We start from the raw sequence: 23,719 nt of genomic DNA on the forward strand, positions 1-23,719 counted from the left end.
GAGCAAGAAGGATTGAGGCCGAAAGTTACATTTGATTACTCACTTTCACTCTTCTTGGCTTATACAATTCAAAATGTTTTAAAAAATTTGCAAGGTCTCATGTGTGATCCAAAACAATATGACCTTCCCAAGACCACCTTCACCTTGGCCAAATTCCAAGTCCTCCGTGACTCCGCATTCACGGCCTTAGATCTACAAATCAAGTCGTGAGTCGATCTTCGGTTGACGCATCATCAATATTCTTCAAAAATGTCTATCCAATAAAGATATATGTATAAATTTTGCGACCAACCTTCGACAAATAGCCAAGGGGTAAAACGCTTCGCTATCTTATAATTGAAGAGTTCACTCGCCACCTCACTAGCGGCCTGCTCAAAGAAGAGTTAAAATGACTTGTGATAAATTATTCCACATATGCACAACATGCACTAAACTTCAGTCACACTCACACGTAGGAAAAGCTCATATTTCATACATTTTACTGGTTTTGTAGCAAATGAACTCTTTTCCAGGGCTTGCGAAAATCTTTTCCTTGAGTTCATTGAAAGATATACTCACAAGCACCTTCTGAAGACCGATTTGAAGAGGAAATAAGAGCTATTATTGTCATCCCTATCCTACTAGATTCCGGATCAACTTGACTTGTCAACCAATCGAAAATACTACTAGATAGATGTCTAAATTCGCAAAACACAAGTTATATTGATATCTGACTCAAAATTATAGGCCAGGTTGTTACCGTCAAAACAAGAGGATCAAGAGCAATAAGCATACTTGAGTTCACCAATGAATCATCTGAGTGGTCTATTCAATACATTGCAATGTCACAAAAACAGGAAAAAAGAACACTCAACTTGGGACTATCATAAACCAAAGAGCTGCACTGGCCAGCAGCGTCTTCGACCATCCGAGGCAATTCCAGTAGTTTCCATGGAAATGTCAATGCTACGATGTTGAGGAGCACGTACGATGCTTATCCGCAGATTGATTCCAACAGCAGGGCATTGGTCGGTGCCGATCGCCGCCGATCCAGTGGAGCTCAACTTCCCCGATGAAATGATGATCGGTTCCCGAAACGTCAAAATTGTCTGATACCAATGTGTTTTAGGGGTGAAAGGTGAGGTAGACAAAACGGCCGGCATTTCTTTGCAATACCTGCTCGTAAAGCCCGTCTCAAACCACAAAACCGCCCCATAACACACCGTGGTCTTCGGGTCCGATACGCTGATAACATTGGGCTCTAAGTCAACGCTCGCAGTGAAATCTACCTCGTCTGGCCTCATTGTCGCCAAGTCAAAGGTCTGAAAGGAGGAACATTAAAAAAAAAAGGCATCTTAAAATAAAAGTCATGTTTTACGAGAAAAAAAAATGTTGTGTGGAAAATGAGCAGTACCAACCTTCAGAACTGAAGAATTTGTCACTAGATCGTGACCTTCCACGGAATCAACTATCGGAAATCTAGCAGCATCTTCATTTAGCTCCTTACCCACACAGGACATGTTGATACCGTATACATTTTCCCAGAAAGGAAGACTGGTACCACCTTTACCAAACCCGGCAACAATCTAATAATAAAAAATAAAATTGATTAAGTTTAACCCCACGGTAAAAAATAAAAAATAAAGCAAGGATGAGTTGGGAAACTCACTATTGTAGCCGTGTCAGGAAGAATTGCACCTCCGGGTTTTAGCCATCGATCCCGAGCAAAAAGCACAGAATTCAGCATCGACTCATATAATAAGCAATATCCCATCCATTCACTCAGCAGTATGTCAACACTATGAGGCTTGATATCTATGTTTTTATCAAGATCCTCGATCATACACTGAACAACTTCTACCACTCCAGAGCACTGGCTATCACCTTCACTCGGGGTTTTACTATGCAAAAGACCATTATTTTTGGCTATCTGCACTAGAAATAAATTGTAAGTACCAGTAACAAACTCGATAAATCAATCAAGTTTTAAAAACTCTAAAGAGAGAACTATATACCCACCCGAGTAGCTACGGAAGCCATTCTCTCACTTGCTTCAACAGCAATCACCCTTGATGCCCTGGCTTGAGCTGAAAAGAGACTACAAACACAAAAAACATACCGAATCAATAACTGCATATTCTGGCACGCTGTGCACAATGTACATGTTTAGCAGAGTGCAAATTCAGAAGACAAGAAACAATACTTTGCATAGTTCCTGCACATTTTTTTTTACGAGTGAACTAACACAGTGAAAGCTAATGACCTGGCATTAATTAACTCTTCAAGTCAGTATCCCAAAATATATAGCCCACACGGCCATTACAAACTATGTGCAAGATCAACGTATTTATATATGTTGTAACAATTAAAAATGAAAAAAGAAAAGTCAACTGTAGAGATATTTGTAATCGCATACTACTTCGAGCCATAAACAAAATGTTCCACAAAACATTGGCCATTATTTGATTGAAAGTGGGAACATATCTTACTATCATAATATGAGCTAAAATGAAGGAATAAGATTAAATAAAAAGAGAAACACATTACTGTTTTAATGGATTCATAGTGTATGAGCTAAATTGTGAAAGGAAGACACCGTCGGAGTAACCGACTCACCAAAACAAAATTTATATACTATGCTTGGCAAAAGAAAAGAAGCATAGGTGACCAAATTACCTTAGTATCCCAGTCCCACAGCCTACATCAAGAACCACGGCACCATTAAAAAGAGATGGGTTTCGAATGATAGCTTGGCTGTAAGCATCCATTCTCACCTGCAATATACGATCAAAGAATTAGATACATACACGAAAGGGATTCAAAACTTAGAAATTAAAATTGCAACTTCAATCAGAACCACGTGCCTTGTCGCCAAGCATCTCTCTGTGGATGCCAAACGAACTGTACGATCCAAAATAACCTTCGTTGACAAACTTCACATCCTTAGCATGGCGGTTTGGGAAACAGGCACTAAGTTCTTTATCGTTCGCCTTTTCTTCAACTTCCTTTGAACCCGAGCCGTTAGAATTCTCCGGGTTCAAGTGGTCATCTGAAGCCGAAGCAACGTATTCCCTTCCTTCGATGCAAAGCTCTTCAAACTTCTTCGCAGGCGTGTCCTCGTCTCCAGAATCATCATCGGCTTCACAAAAGCTGTACAAGAGCGGATCATCTTGTAGGAAAGGTTTGAGATATGCATCGTTGTTCCAAAGAGGCTTAATCCCCTCAAGAACGACTGTTTCATGTGAATGATTCTGAAGATCTCCGTTGGCCTGACAGTCCAGGCCAAAGCTCCAATACTTGTTTTCTGCAACCTGGCGATAGAGCAGAAATTAAGGAACTTTCGACAGAAGATTTTGGGTTCAGGACTTGGGAAACGGGTTATGTTCCGGGACTGACCTGAGACCTGACGAAGTTGATGAGCTTGAAGGAGTCGTAGAAATCCAAGCGCAGAGATCGCCTGATTGCGTGAAAATCGAAATGGTGTGTGGAAGTGCAGTGAGCGAAGAGGGACGATGTATCTGCGAAAGTGGAATCGCAGAAGAGGCACAAGAAAGACGAGTCTGAATCGTCGCCATCTTCTTCTTCTTCTTCCCAGTCCTCCCAGTCTTGAACCTCGTCTTCGTCGCTACCGAGGTCGGTGTCTTTGTCTTTGTCGTCGATGTGTTTGAGTGATTCTTCGTACTTGTCGGCCATTGCGAATTCGTGAAGGAGGTTGCAGCTTCTATTTTTCAGTGAAAGAAGCTTACAGCTTAAACCCTAAGACGGGGGTTTTAAGAAAGGGGTAATTGGACAAATATAATAGATCCTCCCTTTAAAAATTAAAATGATTTAAAATTTATTTTATTAAAAAAAATCACTAATTTGCAGTAAATTAAATTAATTTAATGTGAGCGAATGAATTTTTTTTAATAAAATAAAATTTAAGTTAGAATTTCAACAATAAATTAGTGAGATGATTAATTGCAACAAGTTTTTATTAAATAAAATACTATTCATAAATAGTTTGTTTCTTGATTTTTTTTTTTCACTACAAAAATTTTAATTACCCAACTAATTTACTAGAAAAAAGCACAGTTCTAAATTGGAGTAAGAAGGCATTATTTATCCATGTAGTTAGAATGAAAGGTTTATGTTCTTTCATGTTATTTTTTACTTTAATAATGTCTTATTTATATTAAAAAAAATGATTGATTTGAAAACAAACTTGAATAACGTTTTATTGCAAAATAAATAAATAAATAAATAAACAAAAAAATAAACAAACAAACAACTACTACGTCTATTTTCCTAATTCAGGTGGCACTGCAAAATAATGTTTCAATAGTTTTGTACATTTTTTTAATTGATAAAGTATGCAGCTTTATGTCTCTAAAAGTGTTTGTGGCATCATCAACAACAATTTTGGATTTTTATTCAAATATCGCGAGTTTTGTTGATAGGTTTCTGGGTGTTCACGGTTTTCTTTTTCTTTTTCAAAACTCTGTAGTTTATGATCATATCTGTTAATCGGTTTACGAGTTTCTGATTTTCAGTTTCTATTTAAAAAGTGCAGTAAATTGTCCTTAATAAAATTGAGTCGATACCTTGGGTGCGTTTTGTGTTGCTTATTTTAAGTTAATTTTTATGTTTGGTAAGTTAAAATAAAAACACTTTAATAAAAAAGTTCTGTTTTTTATAGGCAAATTTTAAAAGAAAATATTTGATATTTTTTCTAAAAGCCACTTTTGTAGGGATCAGTTTCTCTCTCCATCTACTATTTATTTTTCTTTCCGTAACTTTAAATTTAGGGTTTCTTTTAAGAATATGTGCAACTATTCTCCTCACATCTATCAAAACAATTCTCTGCAACAAAAAAAAAAAGCAAAAGATATGTGATTTTTATATTATTTATCTGTGGTCGTCCTAGTTTCTGCCAATATTTTCTTTGCTTTGCTGGTTATCATTGAAGTGACGGTTATCAAACAAGTCTATGCTAATTTCCATGTTTACAATTCTCTGCTAGTTTCCATGTTTTTTGCTTTGCTTTCTATTGCTTTCAATCAGTCACATGTCATTTATATTATTTTAATATATGGAGGGATTTTTTGCTGTGGTAGACTTTCACACGTAGACAAAACATGAAATGATTTGATAAAATATTATAATTAAAATTTACATTTATTATTTTGGCTTTAGATGGATAGCCAAAACAACCACAACCAAGTAGAAAATAAGAATATTAAATCAAGAGTGAAAAAAAGTGATTGATTTGAAAACAAACTTGAATAAGGCTTTATCGCGGAAAAAAAAAAAGAAAAAAAAAAGACAACTACGTCTATTTTCCTAATTCAGGTGGCACTACAAAATAATGTTTCAATAGTTTTGTACATTTTTTTTTAATTGATAAAGTATGCAGCTTTATGTCCCTAAAAGTGTTCGTGGCATCATCAACAACAATTTTGGATTTTTATTCAAATATCGCGAGTTTTGTTGATAGGTTTCTGGGTGTTCACGGTTTTCTTTTTCTTTTTCAAAACTCTGAAGTTTATGATCATATCTGTTGATCAGTTTACGAGTTTCTGATTTTCAGTTTCTATTAAAAAAAGTGCAGTAAAGAGTCCTTAATAAAATTGAGCCGATACCTTGGTTGCGTTTGGCGTTGCTTACTTTAAGTTAATTTTTATGTTTGGTAAGTTAAAATAAAAACACTTTAATAAAAAGTTCTATTTTTATAGGCAAATTTTAAAAGCAGATATTTGATATTTTTTCTAAAAGCCACTTTTGTAGGGATCAGTTTCTCTCTCCATCTACTATTTATTTTTCTTTCCGTAACTTTATTTTTAGGGTTTCTTTTAAGAATTTGCGCAACTATTCTCCTCACATCTATCAATACAATTCTCTGCAACAAAAAAAAAAAGCAAAAGGTATGTGATTTTTATATTATTTATCTGTGGTCGTCCTAGTTTCTGCCAATATTTTCTTTGCTTTGCTGGTTATCATTGAAGTGACGGTTATCAAACAAGTCTATGCTAATTTCCATGTTCATAATTCTCTGCTAGTTTCCATGATTTTTGCTTTGCTTTCTATTGCTTTCAATCAGTCACATGTCATTTATATTATTTTTATATATGGAGGGATTTTTTTGCTGTGGTAGACTTTCACACGTAGACAAAACTTGAAATGATTTGATAAATATTATAATTAAAATTTACATTTATTATTATGGCTTTAGATGGATAGCCAAAACAACCACAACCAAGTAGAAAATAAGAGTATTAAATCAAGAGCGAAAAAAAAGTGATTGATTTGAAAACAAACTTGAATAAGGCTTTATCGCGAAAAAAAAACAAAAACAAAAAAACAAAAAACACACAAACAAACAACTACTACGTCTATTTTCCTAATTCAGGTGGCACTGCAAAATGATGTTTCAATAGTTTTGTACATTTTTTTTCATTGATAAAGTATGCAGTTTTATGTGTCTAAAAGTGTTCGTGGCATCATCAACAATAATTTTGGATTTTTATTCAAATATCGCGAGTTTTGTTGATAGGTTTCTGGGTGTTCAAGGTTTTCTTTTTCTTTTTCAAAACTCTGCAGTTTATGAACATATGTATTAATTGGTTTACGAGTTTCTGATTTTCAGTTTCTATTAAAAAAGTGCAGTAAATAGTCCTTAATAAAATTGAGCTGATACCTTGGGTGCGTTTAGTGTTGCTTATTTTAAGTTAATTTTTATGTTTGGTAAGTTAAAATAAAAACACTTTAATAAAAAGTTCTGTTTTTATAGGCAAATTTTAAAAGCAGATATTTGATATTTTTTTTCTAAAAGCCACTTTGTAGGGATCAGTTTCTCTCTCCATCTACTATTTATTTTACTTTCCGTAACTTTATTTTTAGGGTTTCTTTTAAGAATCTGCGGAACTCTTCTCCTCACATCTATCAAAACAATTATTTGCAACAAAAAAAATCAAAAGGTATGTGGTTTTTATATTATTTATCTGTGGTCGTCCTAGTTTCTGTCAATATTTTCTTTGCTTTGCTGGTTATCATTGAAGTAACGGTTATCAAACAAGTCTATGCTAATTTCCAGGTTTACAATTCTCTGCTAGTTTCCATGTTTTTTGCTTTGCTTTCATTTATATTATTTTAATATATGGTGAGATTTTTTTGCTATGGTATACTTTCACACGTAGACAAAACTTGAAATGATTTGATAAATATTATAATTAAAATTTACATTTATTATTTTGGCTTTAGATGGACAGCCAAAACAACCACAACCAAGTAGAAAATAAGAATATTAAATTAAGAGTGAAGGCGGTTTGGGACGCGTAGACTCTCGATTTATTTTGTGAGTTGTGCGTTAAAGAAGTTGAAGGTGGACAACGACTAGGAACTCATTTTACGAAGGTTGGATGGGAAAACTTGATCAAGAACTTCAAAATTAACACCGAAAAGACGTACGATAAAGTTCAATTGAAAAATAAATGGGATTCTCTCAAGAATGATTGGAAATTGTGGAAACAACTCATTGGCAAAGAAACTGGTCTTGGCTAGAACATTCAAAAGAGAACAATCGATGCAAGTGATGAATGGTGGGACAAGAAATCACAGGTAATTATCAAATATTTAGAATTTATCTACATTTTGTGAGCATTTATCAATCTAAAAATTTATCATTCATTTTACAGATGCACCCTAATGCAGCGAAATTTCGAAAAGAAGGTTTTCAATCAGAATTTGTAGAGATATTAGACAGGATGTTTATGAATACCACAGCAACAAGTGATCATGCTTGGACACCTGCCTTTGGAGCTATTCCAAGTGAGGTTAGCAACGGAGTAGAAGATGTTACTCCACTTGAGAGTGATAACGAGTCACATGATTAGAGTACCAAGAAAAAATTTAACTCTAAATCAGGCAAATTCGGTTCCTTGAAAAGAAAAAAGAGATAGACAAAGTGAGAAAATCGGAAATGCAGTGAAATTATCAACACAAATTGATCGCTTATGTGAAGCTGTCGAAAAAAAGGAGTGCACCGGCAACAACATCAAATGATCAACTTGATTCTAGCATAGCCACTGTTATGAAAATTGTAACTTCCTTACCTGGAGTAGAGATATGTAGCGAGTTACATTTATTTACATCCAGGTTGAGAAAAGAGAAATGTTCATATCAATTAAAGATCAGGACAAGAAACTTACATGGCTCAAATTTGAACAGTCTGAAAGAATATGACGCGTCTTTTTTTTTATACTACTTTTAAGTTTTTTAGGGATATTTCTAAGTTTGTAACGACTTTCTTTTACTTTTGAATGTCATAAGTTTATATATATATATATATATATATATATATATATATATATATATTTGATCTTTTACAGTTTGAAAATGTTGTGTTGTTATATAGAATAATTAGAAGATGAATATTGGCAAGGATGAAGAACGTATCACGGATCAAATCATCTGCACGGCTGCCCATCTTATTCAACAGTATTATGTGACTCACATATACAAGACTCCATGTATGACTTCTTCTCAAACTGGACATGCGTGGTTAATGGAGATGTTAAGAGGACATGGACATAGATGTTATAATATGTTCAGAATAGACATAAACGTGTTTATCAAATTAAGCACTGAATTACGAAGCAACTACGGATTGAAAGACTCAAGAAGAATGACTGTTGACGAAATGTTGGAGATGTTTTTATTTACATTAGGTCATGGCGCTTCAAATACATTAGTCAGCGAAAGATTTCAACATTCTGGAGAAACTATCAGTAGATATTTTAATATGGTGTTGGATTGCGTATGTACGATGAGTGTAAACAATTTGAAGCCAGAAGATCCATAATTCAAATCCACTCCAAAAGAAATCTTGAAAAACAATAGATTCATGCCCTCGATGATGAGTTACTCATCACTCCATCTTTCCTTTTAGGGATATGCTCGAAACAGCAGCTTACATTCTGAACCAAGTACCGTCTAAAACGGTTCCTGGTACTCCTTATGAACGATGGATTGACCGTAAAGTAAATCTAGGCCACATCAGAATTTGGGGCTGCCCTGCACATGTGCTAAGGCAAAAGACTAGCAAGTTGGCTAGTAGGTCAGAATTATGTCTGTTTGTTGGATATCTGAAGGAAACCAAAGGTTTCACATTCTATAATCCCGAAGATCAACAAAACGTTTGTTAGCACGAACGCTCGTTTCCTTGAGGAGGACTTTATGTAAGATGTAAAACCTAGAAGCAAAATTGTGCTTGAAGAAAAGTTGGGTGATGATGCTTCTACCTCATCTGTAAGAACTGTTCTTACCCCAACTGAAACACAACCTAACTCATCAGAATCTCGTCAGGTAGTACTTCGACGTAATGGGAGGACTTCTCAAAAGCCTGACATGTACATTTCTTACAGAGATACTCTCATAGCCATCTCTGACATGGATGACCCTGTTTCCTACAGCCAAGCAATGGCTGGTTCTAAATCAAACTTCTGGCTTGATGCCATGAAAGTTAAAATGCACTCAGTGTACGTCAACAAAGTCTGGAAACATGTAGACCTTCCCGAAGGGATTAAACCTGTAGGGTGTAAGTAGATATACAAGAAGAAAATGGGTCCGAATGGGAACGTTAAGACATTCAAAGCACGACTAGTGGCTAAGGGTTATACCAAAAAAGAAGGTATTGACTATGAGGATACCTTTTCGCCAGTCGCGATGCTTAAATCCATCCGCATGTTTTTATTCATTGTTGCAGCTCTCGACTATGAGATCTGGCAAATGGATGTTAAGACTCCTTTCTGAATGGCAATCTTGACGAGCGCATTTATATGGCTTAAGCAGACGATTTTGTGGAAGAATGTCAAGAGACCAAGGTTGTGAGTTGCTTAAGTCCATTTATGGATTAAAGCAAGCATCTAGGTCATGGAAAATTAGACTCGATGAAACTGTAAAAAGCTTTGGTTTTGAGCAGTCGATAGATGAGTCTTGTGTTTACAAGTTAATACACGAGGACAAAGTTGGGTTTCTAGTATTGTATGTCGATGATATATTACTCGTAGGTAATGATGTGGGTAAGTTATCTGAGGTTAAAATCTGGTTAGCAAAACAATTCAATATGAAGGATCTAGAAGAAGTTGCGTACATTATGGGAATTCAAATCTTTCGAGATCGAAAGAACCGGACTCTATCTTTCTCTCACGCATCTTATATTGATAAGGTGATGGATCGCTTCTCGATGCAAGACTCCAAGAAAGGCCAAACACCCTTTAGACATGGAGTCTCACTCTCATGAGGATTCCAAGAAATCCACTTCAGGATATGTGTTCATCCTAGATGGTGGATTTGTTGTTTGGATGAGTATCAAGCAATCTTCCATTGCTGACTCTACATTGGAAGCAGAATATGTGGTTGCTTGTGAAGCATCCAAAGAGGCTGTATGGCTTAGAAAATTCCTTAAGTATTTGGAAGTCGTTCAAAAAATCGACGAGCCCATGACACTTTATTGTGATAACAGTGGGGCTGTCGCTAACTCAAAGGAACCTCGAAGCCATAAGCGCTCTAAGCATATTGAGAGGAAATACTATTTGATTCGAGAGATCGTGCATCGCGAAGACGTGGGGGTGAAGAAGATCTCAACGGTGGAGAACCTGGCAGATCCATTCACCAAGGCTTTAGCTAACAAGGTCTTCGACCAACATCAGGAGAGATTAGGCATGAAGGACTACTCACATCTTTTTTTAGTCAAGTGAGAGTTTGTTGACATTGGTGCTCACAAGAAGAGTAGTAGTTATAACTTATATACATTTGATGTAATAAAGTCTCACGAAGACTCTTGCTTGTAACCGCTGAATAATTAATAAAGAGTTGAAACTTTCATTCATTCTTCCTTGTTTGTTTGAAGCTTTATGATAAACCTTAGTTTTTAATCTTTAAACAAACCTAACAACAAATGAACAGTCAAATATAGATTTGCATGAACAAACTCTTCATGATTTGCTTAAAACTACATATTCACAATCTAAGGATCAAAAGGGCTACTGATCTCAATATGATTGTTAGGAGAACCTATGATGTCTGGTTATGAGACATAGAGATTTGGAGACTTTATAGTTCATCCTATGTATCTTTTGAAGATAATGTATTGACCAGTGCACTTCTAGAGACAGTATAAGAACAAACCATTTAACCTCTTCTGTCTCAAAGTCACTATGTATGAATTGCATCATGCTCACCTCAATCCTGAAATGAGACATGTCATTTCATAGCTTACATACTCTCATTTGAGAAAGTCAGAGTTCTAGATTCACCATGTGATATAGACAAGATCTATTGATGAAGTACTAAGTTATGAAGATGTCATGAACAACTTTGTAAAGATCTCATAGATATGGAATTCATGTACAAGATTGCTGAAATGCAATGTATATCACCTCATGCTTTGTTCCTTGGAATGTGAATAAATGAACTGGCCAGTGTCCAAATTGAGTGATGACTTTTTTTTTTGGATGAATCGATGTGACTTGTTAGCTCCTCATCAATACATTGTTTCTAACTTATTCACAAGTGACAAATGAGTTGAGGAAATAACAACTAGAAGGGTAAAATGGTAATTTTATAAATCCCATCTAGTTGATGATATTCATGAAGGGTAAACATAGATAATATTCAATGGATCCACTCATCACAATTAAGTAGAATTTTGAGTAGAAAATATATTCATTTGAACAGAGAGATTCTCATTGTCAACTCTTTAGTGGAGTCAGTTGACATTAAGCTAGAACTTGGAAAAGGTTTGTGAACTTTTGTGTCCAAGTATGCTAGCTCAAGCTTTGTTTATATGAATCCATGAGGTCACTACCACAAGTCATAGAGTAGGATTTGTTAAACTAGTAGCTAAGTCAAAACAAGTTCAAGTGTTGAACTAGACGAATTTTATGAAAATTGTCTAATGGGTAATTTTGTCCATAAGGACATAAGATGGTATAAATGTCAAAATAAGATTTTGGACATTGTCATATGATGACAATGTAATGGATCCACACGGTCAACATTGAGAATTGGGCCTTGAGGATTGAATTTCATTTTATGGAATTTTATGTGAAAATTCTACATGGGCTTTTCTTGTACTGTCATGAACAAATAAATAAATATCTAGAAGCATGTTCTAGAAGATAAATTTCGTGGCCTCCATCATAAAGAAATAGGAAAATTATTTTGTACATTAATGTATGAAGATACTTGCCAAAAAGGAAAATAGGAAACAAATTTATAGCATGTTGCTATTGAGTTGGACGGCCAAGCTAGAGGAAAAAGGGAAACAAATTTCCAACCTTGGTATTATTATGATAGGAATGAGAAATAAAGATTGTGCTCATGAATATGTGATATTCAATAGAAAAGAAGAAACTACCTCTTCAAGGCAATCCATTCTCTTATAAATATCACACCTCATTCACAATGTTGAAATAAGTTTTTGAGATTGAGAGATTCTCTCTCTAGACTTGGCCGACCTCTCTCTCTCTCTCTCTCTCTCTCTCTCTCTCTCTCTCTCTCTCTTCTTGCTCTTTTGTTTTGGCACCTAGGTCCTCATTAGACCTAGCGTTTTGTATCAGCTCCTTGACTCTAATACTAGTTCTTGAGTCATTGTGTTTAATAGTGCCCACACACTAAATCCTTTCTAAACTCGAAGACTCTAGTGGTAGAAACTATTGTGGTTACTCGGATTCAAGAAGACGCAATGAGACAAGCTAATTGGGGAGACGAGAGATTCAACCTTTCCAAAGGCTTCTCAATGCTCAAGCTTCAAACGAGGTTGGTACCGAGTAAAAACTCTTTACAGTTTTTAAATTTTAAATTATATGTTCATGCACTTTGTCTAGGTAGTAAAATCGTTTTACATGTTATAAAGAATTTTTTATATTCCGCCGCTTGCTAGAAGCGATAAATTATTCTTAATCCTAGATCTATTCCAACAGTTGTGGTATAGGAGTGGGTATTTGAATATGATAGTTGTGTATGGTAGAGTTTAGGAGTGGCTTGGGCTGGTAATCTGGGAATCCAAGTGAATAAGGGTAACAAGTTTCATCAAGTACTACACTATTTGCCACATACACACGCCCAGATTTGTGCAAGCATTTGTATCCCTTGTGTTTATCACTATAGCCAATAAAAACACACTGATCTGACTTGAAAGCCAGTTTGTGATTGTTGTAGTCTCTGAGGCGAGGATAGCATGCACAGCCGTAGGTCTTCAGATTGTTGATGTTAAATTGCTTGTGATGCACTAGTTCGTATGGAGTTTTGAACTGAAGCACTGATGAGTCGATTTAGCAGAAAAACAGTAGTTGAGAAGGCATTCCACCAGTGTTGTCGTGGCATTGAACTTTTAGAGAGCAGGGTGAGACCAAGTTCTACTATGTGTCTGTGCTTACGCTCAACTCTTCCATTTTGAGGGTGAATGTGGGGACAAGGATGCCTGAACTGTATGCCTAGTTGTGTTTGCACTGATGAGAGTGATCTGAACTCTCCACCCCAATCAGTTTGCAAGCATTTCAGCTTGGTTGAAAACTCTCTTTCAGCTAGTGCTAGAAAGTTGAGGAAGACTTGTTTGGCTTCAGCTTTGGTCTTCTATGGATAGATCCATGTGTATCTTGTGCAATCATCTACTACAGCCATGTAGTACTTGTATCCTTCAACATATATCATTTGAGCTGGACCCCAAAGATCAGCATGAACAAGTTCTAGAGCTTGTTGTGCATGAGAGTTTGATCTGTGATAGGATAGGTGATGAGACTTTCCAATATGGTAGGCTTTGCAAAAATCTGTGTCTTTGACATTGCAACTTGGAATTCCAGTCTGTTTTATTACATGATCAAGCACCTTTAGGCATGGGTGTCCTAATCTCTTATGCCACAGATTGACAGTACTATTGACTAACTCCTGGCTGGTTTGGCGATCAGTACAAACACTAGGTATAAGATTACACACAACATTTGAGCTATCTACAGTTTCAGCTACATTGCTTTGACACTTTGAGTAATTCTCCACTCGTTAATGATCTCTGACTTGATTCCCTTCAAGCTTTGACAGGTCCAAGTTGAGATCATCCTTGAGAGTGCATGTGAGAAGAACTCGCTTCGAACTCTTGTCCTTTATTAGACAACCATTGCAACAAAATTCAGCAACCACATCATTATCTCTTGTAAATTTTGATACACTGACCATATTTTTTGTGATATGTGGAACACGTAAAATGTTTTTTAGTAATAGAGATTTGGCTGAGTTATTTGCAATTTTTGAGCTTCCAATATTTAGTATAGGGATTGAGTTTTCATTACCAACAATAAATTTCTCTTTGCCTTTGTAGTTCTCTGACACGGCGAGATTGTTGAGGTTGGAGGTGATATGATTGGTGGCACCACTGTCTATGTACCATGCTTGATCATCAATCACATTTTGAGTGGTAACCATGGTTGTTGGCTCGTTCTAAGTGGTCGCACTGGTCTGAGAGTTTGGATGATAGCCATGATCAAAGCGATACCAGCAAGCAGAGGCAAGATGACCAGTCCAAGCACATATCTTACACGTTGGACGATTTCCTCTGCCTCTACGGCCTCGATTTCCACGACCTCGACCTCTATTTTGCTGATTCCCTCATCCACGATAGTGATTTTCAACTAGATTTGCAGAGGCATTGCTGAGATCAACGCTCAAGACTGAGTTTTGCTGCTCAAGTCTTGTCTCGTGACATTGCAGGATGAATTGTGCCTCAGCAAGCGAGATTGGTTCAGATCTGGCGCTTAGCAGTGCAACTATAGCATTGTTTCATACTCAAGACCTCCAAAGCACGTATATTGGAAGTTCATCATCACTAATGACCTGACCAGTGGCATCAAGACTATCAGCAATGGTTCTAACCTTCACGACATAGTCTGTCACAGTGAGATTTCCTTTGCGAATCGTTTGGAGTTGAGTCCTCAGTTAGATGATCCTGGCTTTGGAGTTTCCGACAAAGAGCTGCAAGAGAACTGTCTAGATCTGAGCAGAGGTAGAGCAACGAGCAATGTGACCTAGCATGGCTTCATAGACAGACACCATGACCCATGACATGATAGCTTGATCGGTACAGTGCCAGATCGAGAATTATGGATTGATTCTTGTGAACGAGTTGTGGTAGGTCGAATTGACGGATCTTTAGCTCTGATCGCCATGTTTTCCGGTGTCGATGCCGAGCTTACAATCACCTCGATGAATCAAGGAGGTCTGCTTCTGGTTCCATCGAGAAATCCTTCGAGATCGTGCACGCGAATCGCAGCAAGCACTTGAGACCTCCAGAACATAAAATTTGCTCAATCGAGCTTAAGGCTCGTCGGCGTCAGGGTAACGACGAACGGAAAAGCTGAAGCAGGAATCGAAGAAGCCGTTGACGCGAGTCTAATTGGCTCTGATACCAAGAGAAGATCTGAGATCGGATAGTGTTTGGAGAAAACTGAATTGAGATCAGTTTAAGCTACGCTTCTAACTAACTAACAAACTAACTAACTAATGCTGACTCGGACTCGTACACTTGTACACGTGGACTCTAGCTGGACCTTATGTTCACACATGATGAGGACATGGATGACGTAGTTTACCCATGGAGTCAACAATAAAATAAAGAGAAAGTTGGCCACAGTTGTTTTTTTTGGCATCGGTGCCGACTCCAATCGAAAACTATTATTTTATTATTTTTAATTAAAAAAATAACAAACATGGTTCCAACTCCCAACTGAAAATAAAGTGAAAAATAAAATAATTTTATATTTGACACTTTTAAAAGTTGTTACATTAGAGTTTTTTTTTGTAAGTTGTCAAATAAATAATATGAAAAAAGTTATAATTAAATATCATTTAATAATGATATGACAAAAATTAGCTAATCTTACCATTAGCATTGGAGATGCGCTATTATACTCTTTGCTCCATCTCATTAAATTACGAAATTAAATAAAAATCAATTAATAAAAAAATCATTGTAAGATTTAAAAGACCGTGGAGTTAACGGTAAGAGTTCAGAAGAAGTTTTATGTTAATTAATAAATAAATAAAAAATTACACGGATTAAAATCTCGGGCGCACGAGTGCGGAAGGGAGATGTAAATATCTCGCAAAATGTATATTTCTCGCGCGAAATTTGCAATTTCTCGCAATTCTCGCGCCAAACAATTAAATTTAAACTGGCTTTATTTTGTTTATTCGGGCCTTATGCAGACCCAATTATTTTTAAGCCCAGACCCAATTATGCAGACTAATTTCAAGCCCAGCTGTATAGGATGGATTACAGCTACCGAGATTTACTGCCCCTATTTATAATGTATTGAAATATGTGTTGCTTTTTTCTCAGCCGATGTTGGAGTTTTGAAATGAAGTTTTTAACTTTTTATCACTATATTGTTTGTAACAGGTGATGACGTGATGTTGCGTTGTACTTGCTAATTGCGGCTGTGGCATAATTTCTACTTCCAAGTTCTAAAGCACAAAGTAATAAAGGTATAACGGAAAGGATTAATATATTGTCTATAGGAATACGAAAAATAATACATCTTCTTCTTATCTTTTTCCTCCTTTTAGTCGGTGGTCTAATTCTGTTTCTTTTGTGGGGAAAAAAGCATGTTCGCTTTTAATTTCCAAATTTTGAATCCATTTTTTTTAAATAAAATTTTTGAATTCATTAGTCTCATAGGTTACAAACATTTTCTTAATAAATTGATACAAACATTTATTACTTGTTTCTATTTGTTGTTGTTTTTTTTTTTAAATTACAATGTTTCAAATATAGCTTGGTGTGTGCATGTACAAAGTCATATTATTTAGTATTATCATTATACAACACTAATAAGCTAATAATAATGAATTAATTATTATAACTTTTAAATTCATCACCTAAATAACTAACAATATCACAATTATTCAACAAACATAAAACTATATCATATGATAATAAAATGTAATTATACTATGTTACACATTAACAGTTTTTTGTTTAACTTAATTATATTATTATTAATATGTATATACTATATAGAAATTAATTATTAATTTAATTCTTAGATCAAAATATTAATTATATAACAATGTGTAATAAGTTATAAAAAATTAATATATTTTAGTCTATGTATGAATAATATATTTTTTAAAAATTTATTTGTTCAAATACCCCGCGGAATACCATTTTTTTTGCGGTATATCCCGCGGAATGCGGTTTACCACACGGTACGAGATACCCCGAATGTTCATCAAATACCGCGGGATACCATGGTACGAGACGAGATACCCCAAAATTAAAGGTGCGGTACGACCGCGAGATGCGAGATTTCAATCCTTGGTTAGCATTGCTCTTTTTCTTCGATCTTATCCTCTCAAAAACTTTTATTGCCAAATTCATCTCCGCTAAAGCAAAAATGCAAAAAAAAAAGAAATACACCGGTCCCGGCTGTCTTTTAGAATCCTTATCCATATTTGATAAATAAATAAATAAAATCCCACTCCTATACTACAAACAAAACTTCCGACGCCAAAAAGCAGATTCTTCCCTTCAAAAAAAAAAAAACAGATTCTGATTGACCCTACCAATTACCCCACCGATACTTTCTATGCGCTGCTATAAATGTAGAATCATTACAGAGCTATCTTCTCACAAAACTACAGAAGAAGAATAATAATAATAAGAAGAAGAAGAATGGAAACGCCCGTAGCCAAGGTGTCGTCGATTCTGATATACCCAATAAAATCATGCCGTGGGATTTCAGTTCCTCAAGCTCCTATTACTCCCACTGGTATTTCCCAATCCTTGTTCTTTTTGTTCGTTTTCTTTGACGAGTGTTGGACAATGAAAATGTAGAGCTGAGTTTCTGAAATAATTTTTTCGTACTGTTGTGTGAAGGATTTCGATGGGATCGTCAGTGGTTAATCGTCAACTCCAAGGGAAGAATGTATACTCAAAGAGTTGAACCAAAGCTTGCACTAATTCAGGTGGAATTGCCATCAGAAGCCTTTATGGATAATTGGGAACCAAGTACAAGTTCCTATATGGGTATGCATTTCATTCTTTCATCTTTTGCATAATGTTGATTAATACTGTCGAAACATCTTGTATGACTATTGTCCGATTGCGGGGGATTATTAATTTAAAGTTTGTTGTTGCTGATCATAACCGTTAGCCAAAATATACTTTTTTTAGACGAACTTTATTTCGAACAAAAAGCAGAAAAAAAAAACCACTTATCTGTCAAGTATATATGTGATTCTATAAAGACAACGTTTGCAATTGTTATTCAATAAAAGAAGTTTAAAAAGAAAATTTATGTTTGAAACAATTTGAGCCAAAGCATGAAATTCCAGAGAGAAAATCGCCAAAATAGTTCAATTTTTTTAAATTTTAACAGAATAAAATAATATAAGGTTGAATGCCAAATAATTTTTATTAATGAACTCTACAGTGTTAAACGCACCTGGAATGAATTGTCTCAAAGTTCCACTGGGTGGTTCTAAAGAAGTAGCTGATGGTGTCTCTGTCTGGGAATGGTCTGGTTCTGCGCTGAATGAAGGAATCGAAGCATCTAATTGGCTTTCGACTTATCTTGGAAAACCCAGTAATCTTGTTCGGTTTAATGCTGGTAAATTCTATTTTAACGTTTTATTCTATTAGAAAACTTTTCAATTCGTCTTATTGAAAAACCAAATGGAATTTGAGATTTAATCAAGATATATCTTAAAATGATAATAATTGGAAAAACTGTATTTTAATTTATAGGTTGGAGTTTGAACATTGATCAAGCTAGGATTGATTGGCTTGCTGAAAAAAAAAAATCATAGTATATACTTCCCAACTTACAAAATGCGACCCATTTATATACTCAGATTTGTAGTTTAATCTATGCAATCAAGTATGACATTCAATTTCTTAACACTTCTGATGATTTCAGCCTCACAGGTAAGGTCAGTGGATCCTAAATTTGCAGCTGGGCACAAAGTCATGTTTGCTGACCAGTATCCGTATATGTTACTATCTCAGGTTAGTCAAGTTCGACAGATAACTCGCTAGTCCCTGGTTAGATGGTTATAAGTGATTTTATTTTCAGCTGCTTGCGAGTCTTAAGATCACAGAATGCGATAGATACCTAGAACAGAAGTTGACTGAATATATTTTTGGTGTTTGTTGAGTTAGTAATCATATAATAATAGCAATAAAGAATAAGATTTACATTGTAGTAGCTGTGACTTGGTTCGAGTTACTTATGATACAGCCTGGATTTAGATCTCGGGAGCCGTTATCATGGAACTTGAACGCAAGCTTGAATCTTTCACTAAACCTCATCTCTCCTTGTTTGAGAGAGAGTAATTTAATTTGGTTGATAGATGAGCTTTATTAACGAGAAAGACCCATTTATAGGTAGGTCTACACTTGCGACTGGACTTTTCTTAACAAAAAATTAGCCAAATAAGCCACCGAAAGTCTAAGAATTGCTAGATAGCCAACTTTTTGTAAATTTTTTGTAATAGCCACCTCAACTTATTTACGGCACTCAAAAAGATAAAAATATTAAAAAAAAACATTCCCGCCTATTTTGGGTTTTTTTTGTTTTTGTTTTTTTTAGTGCCGTAAATAAGTTGAAGTGGCCATTTGCAGAAAATTTACAAAAGGTTGGCTATTATACAAAACGCTATAAGTCAAATGGCTATATAGCTAAAAGACCCTTTTTTTTAATCAAGCCTTAATTATATAATCCAGATCCTACTAGGCATCCAAATGAAATCCTAATGCATTAAAATAAAAATAAATTCCCCCTCGTAGGCCTTCTATGTGCGCGTCCCGTTTCTCGGCCCGTTGTTAGGACTCTTTCTTTCGTAATGTTTACCTATGAAAGAGTCCACATAATTACTCTCATCCGCATCGAGCTTCTCGAACTCGTCCCATGTTGGGCTTTCAAATGTGCATCGGCTTGCCATTGGACAGATGACAGTGTGCGGGCCCCGGGGATTGAAGGTAGCTCCGTCATCGCCTCTGTCCGTGGGCCCTTCATGTGCAAGAATCTCAAACGGTCCATGGAATCTTGGCGATAGCTTGGTCAATTCATGACGGGATACCGTGAGCTGATGATACGGGTGGAGTTTGAGCTTGATAAGATCACCCACCCCGAACTCGATGACTGCCGTCACGATGGCCAGTCAACGATAGCGGCGATCTTTCTCTGATCGATGGAAACCCCTGCGCGCTGAATGACATGCCCCCGAATGGGCATTGGAACGCTTGTTAAGCCTATGATAAGTACGTGATGTATGTGACCTGCCCATGACTAACTATATATCAAGATATCATAAGAGAAGTAAAGAGGGTTAAATGCCGTAATTGCTCTCTAAACACGTATTCATTAGGCTCTGAAAAGTGGATGGAGCGTTCGACAAGCCGAACAGAGTGACGAGATACTCATCGTGGCTGTGGTCTGAAGGCTTTTTATCAATATCTTCAGGAGTCAAGTCCAACTTCGTAGAGTAGGTTGCATCGTCGAGTGTGTCGAGAAGCTCATTCACTGCCGGAATAGGAAATTCATATCCTTGACGGACTTTGCATTTAATTCTCGAGAATTGACGCTGGTCTACACTTACAGCCGGGCTTTTCTTAAACATAATTAAAGTCCTATCAGATATCATAATTAAATCCTAGTTACTAAATGATGGAATAAATCGTTTTGCATTTAAATAAAAATAAGCCCCCCTCCTAGGCCTTCTTTTCTCGGCCTGCTGTTAGGATTCTTTCTTTGGTGTTGTTTACCAATGAAAGAGTCTGTAACGGCATACTCGTTCTGTTTTGAAGAACGATTAATGAACTCTTGTTTTTGCGTTTGTTTTAATTTTTTCCCCTTCTTTTTTATGGTTTTTTTTGGCTGCTCAATCTTTCAAGTGAAGTAAGAACCTATTTTTGCAGAATTCAGTGGATGCATTGAATAAGGTTCTGAAAGAACCCATCCCAGTCAACCGCTTTAGACCCAAGTAAGACCAGCAAACTAAATCCTTGCTTGTTTCTCAAACTGATGGTCTCATGAACTAATTCCTATTCATTGTAATTACTCAATCTCATTGACAGCCTTTGATTCGATGCACTTTTTCTTGCACATTGCAGCATTGTTGTTGATGGGTGTGAACCATTTTCCGAGGACACATGGACGGAGATCAAAATAAACAGTTCTACATTTGAAGGCGTCAAGCTCTGCTCTCGCTGCAAGGTTGGGGCTATAAAGTGCCGAAAGAGAATAGTTCATTGGATGACGTGTGTGTTTATTGCTTCGACATGTTTAATTTTGCTGTGTTTTTAGGTTCCTACGATCAACCAAGAGACAGGCATTGCAGGGCCCGAGCCGACTGAGACCCTCAAGGAAATCCGGTCTGATAAAGCTCTCCGTCCTACTCGAAAACAAGAAGGACAGGTAAAGTGCATCTTTATTAATGAAAGACTTACAAAGTTCTCTTTCCCATTTCAAAGAACAATTGGTATCATAAATTCTCAACTATTTTGCAGGTTTACTTTGGGCAGAACATGGTTTGGAGGGACAACAGTGGTCGGGGAAAAGGAAATGCTCTAAAAATCGGGGACCCAGTGTATGTTATCAGGAAGGTCCCAACAGCCAATGAAGCAGCTGCTTGATTATTGGTTGAAGGAGAGACATGTAATAATTATATAAAACCTTGGAAAATAACGGCTTCTATGAAGAGAAAGCAAATATGTTTCATGGTGGTCTTGAGTTTGATGACCAAAGTTATGCGCAGCAAGTACTCATGAATAAGAGAGAAGGTTGGTTTCAACTTTCAGTGTAAAGTTTTTATTAGGGAAACAACTTAATTATTATGTATGCATAATAGCGATGGTAGAAATAAACACCAGGGAGTACAAGAACAAAAAGTTAATATCGGAAAAATAATTAAATAGAATTTTATTTAATGGAAATTTATAAGACTCAACAAATTAGTGTTTTTGAAGTAAATGTGGTCAGAGAGGAAAAACTACTCAAACTTCATCCGATATAACTATGTCGTGTGTGTATATATATGTATATGTATGTAGATATATGTATGTATTTATTATTTTAACTTTTTCTTATTTGAATTTGTTTCGAAAACTCAATTTTAACATCATTATTTTAACATTTTACTTTTAAAAAAAAAAAGAAATATATTTTGTTACTTGGTCTTGACTCTAGAAATATATCAGACTTACAATTGCCCGTGTCCTTTTTTTTTTTTTTTTTTTTTTTTTTTTTTTTTTTTTTTTTTGAAAGTTGGTCTTCCGCCAATAAAACTACGCCGGCACAAAAAATCGTAAAAACCGTGAATCGGATCGGACCGGTGATTTTTAGACTGTCGGTCCGGTTTAAAACGTTTTTTTTTTCATCCGGTCCGGTCAACTCATAACAACCGGTCCGATTTTTTTTTTTTTTTTTTTTAAATACGGTTAAATCGGACTGGACCTATTTATTTGTTTTAAAAAAAGGTTAATGTCTAGCTAGCCAAATTAGGCATTCGTGCATGTGTTTCCATCCCGTATATGATTATATGTCTTTTGTTTTTGTGGAAAATTAATTGTTTTTTTTTAATTATGCAAAATGGTTTGAAACGGTCCAAACGGTCTAAATCGGTCCGATCTAAACGGTTCACAATGGTTTAAACCGGACAGGACCGTTTTTAACGGTCCGGTCCGATTTTCACAGTTTTTTGGCCATATTCAGTTTGGATTTTTTTAGACCGTTTTGAGTGGTCCGGTCTGATTTTTTGGCCGGTTTTGGACCGGATCGGACCGTGCACAGCCCTAAATAAAACCCCTTGTAAATCCGGAAAGAAAAGGGAGTTCCAATTTACAATCTTCTTCCACAAAAAGAGCTTTCCGGGCTAACAAGTGCGCCGCTCTATTACAACCTCTAGGCGTAAAAAAGAAATCACACCAACAAAAACTAGAGCAAATAGAAAGAATATCCGCAATGACGAGGCCTAAAGCGATAGATGGAACCTCCTTCTTCTTGATAAGCTTGAGCACCACTTCACAATCCGATTGGATTATCACCATCATGAGACCACCGACACGGGCCTTCTCAATACCACGTAAAATTGCCAAAGCTTCCATCGTCAAAGGACTAAAGGGTCAGGCAAGAAGAATGCTATAGGCAAAGAGAGTCATACTCGTAGAGTCGTGGAAGATGCCTCCCACTCCACATCTAGTGCCCATCAATGATGGTCGCGTCAACGCTAACGACTGTCACGTCCAAGAGGGGGGCACCGAAATTCGTCGAAGAGCCCAGTCACGCCTTTGATGAGGTTGGCCATCGATCCCACCGGGTAGTTGTGGACCATGTTGTTGCGCCGGTTTCACGTGCTCCACATAATTACCACGAAGAGCTCGAGGTCCTGAGGAGACAAGATGGACTTAACATAAATGAGGAGGTTAAGAGTGTCGCCATCAAAATTCTCCTTTATAATTTTCTACCACCTACGCGCTTTTCACGCTTGAACATTATCTCGGCACTCCCAAAGAGCATGAAAAGTCGAATTCTTACCCTTAGGACATCAGGGGCAAAAGGGGTCGAAACTCATTTTGAAAATAGAAAATAAAACAAGCTAACCTTATTTTTGAAGAATGTGTTGAAACTCATAGCCTGTTCGTTCATCGACACCGATCATGTGAAACACCATAACTTCATCTGTTACCTTGATCAGTATTATTTCTTTT

The 23,719-nt window shown here is 36.2% G+C and overlaps 2 protein-coding genes across 2 annotated transcripts; one reads left to right on the forward strand and one right to left on the reverse strand.

The window, feature by feature from the left end:
- Positions 1-629: 629 nt before the first annotated feature.
- Positions 630-3,760, reverse strand: PRMT3 (protein arginine methyltransferase 3). The gene is made up of 7 exons (XM_089627443.1): positions 3,376-3,760; positions 2,844-3,290; positions 2,656-2,753; positions 1,999-2,077; positions 1,649-1,909; positions 1,398-1,565; positions 630-1,301 (listed from the first exon to the last, which is right to left on the reverse strand). The coding sequence occupies exons 1-7, from the start codon at positions 3,670-3,672 to the stop codon at positions 864-866; spliced, it is 1,788 nt and encodes a 595-aa protein (XP_089483569.1). The 5' UTR covers positions 3,673-3,760; the 3' UTR covers positions 630-863.
- A 13,800-nt stretch (positions 3,761-17,560) lies between these two features.
- LOC149385136 (Molybdenum cofactor sulfurase family protein) lies at positions 17,561-21,836 on the forward strand. The gene is made up of 8 exons (XM_089626699.1): positions 17,561-17,780; positions 17,888-18,037; positions 18,444-18,620; positions 18,930-19,018; positions 20,930-20,994; positions 21,125-21,227; positions 21,318-21,428; positions 21,521-21,836. Exons 1-8 carry the CDS (start codon positions 17,684-17,686, stop codon positions 21,644-21,646), a joined length of 918 nt encoding a protein of 305 aa, XP_089482825.1. The 5' UTR covers positions 17,561-17,683; the 3' UTR covers positions 21,647-21,836.
- The last annotated feature ends 1,883 nt before the right edge of the window (positions 21,837-23,719 follow it).

This window comes from Urtica dioica, chromosome 9 (assembly GCF_054948205.1).
Source record: "Urtica dioica subsp. dioica isolate 48M chromosome 9, U.dioica_male_clone48M_v1_H2, whole genome shotgun sequence".
NCBI classification, from domain to species: Eukaryota; Viridiplantae; Streptophyta; class Magnoliopsida; order Rosales; family Urticaceae; genus Urtica; species Urtica dioica.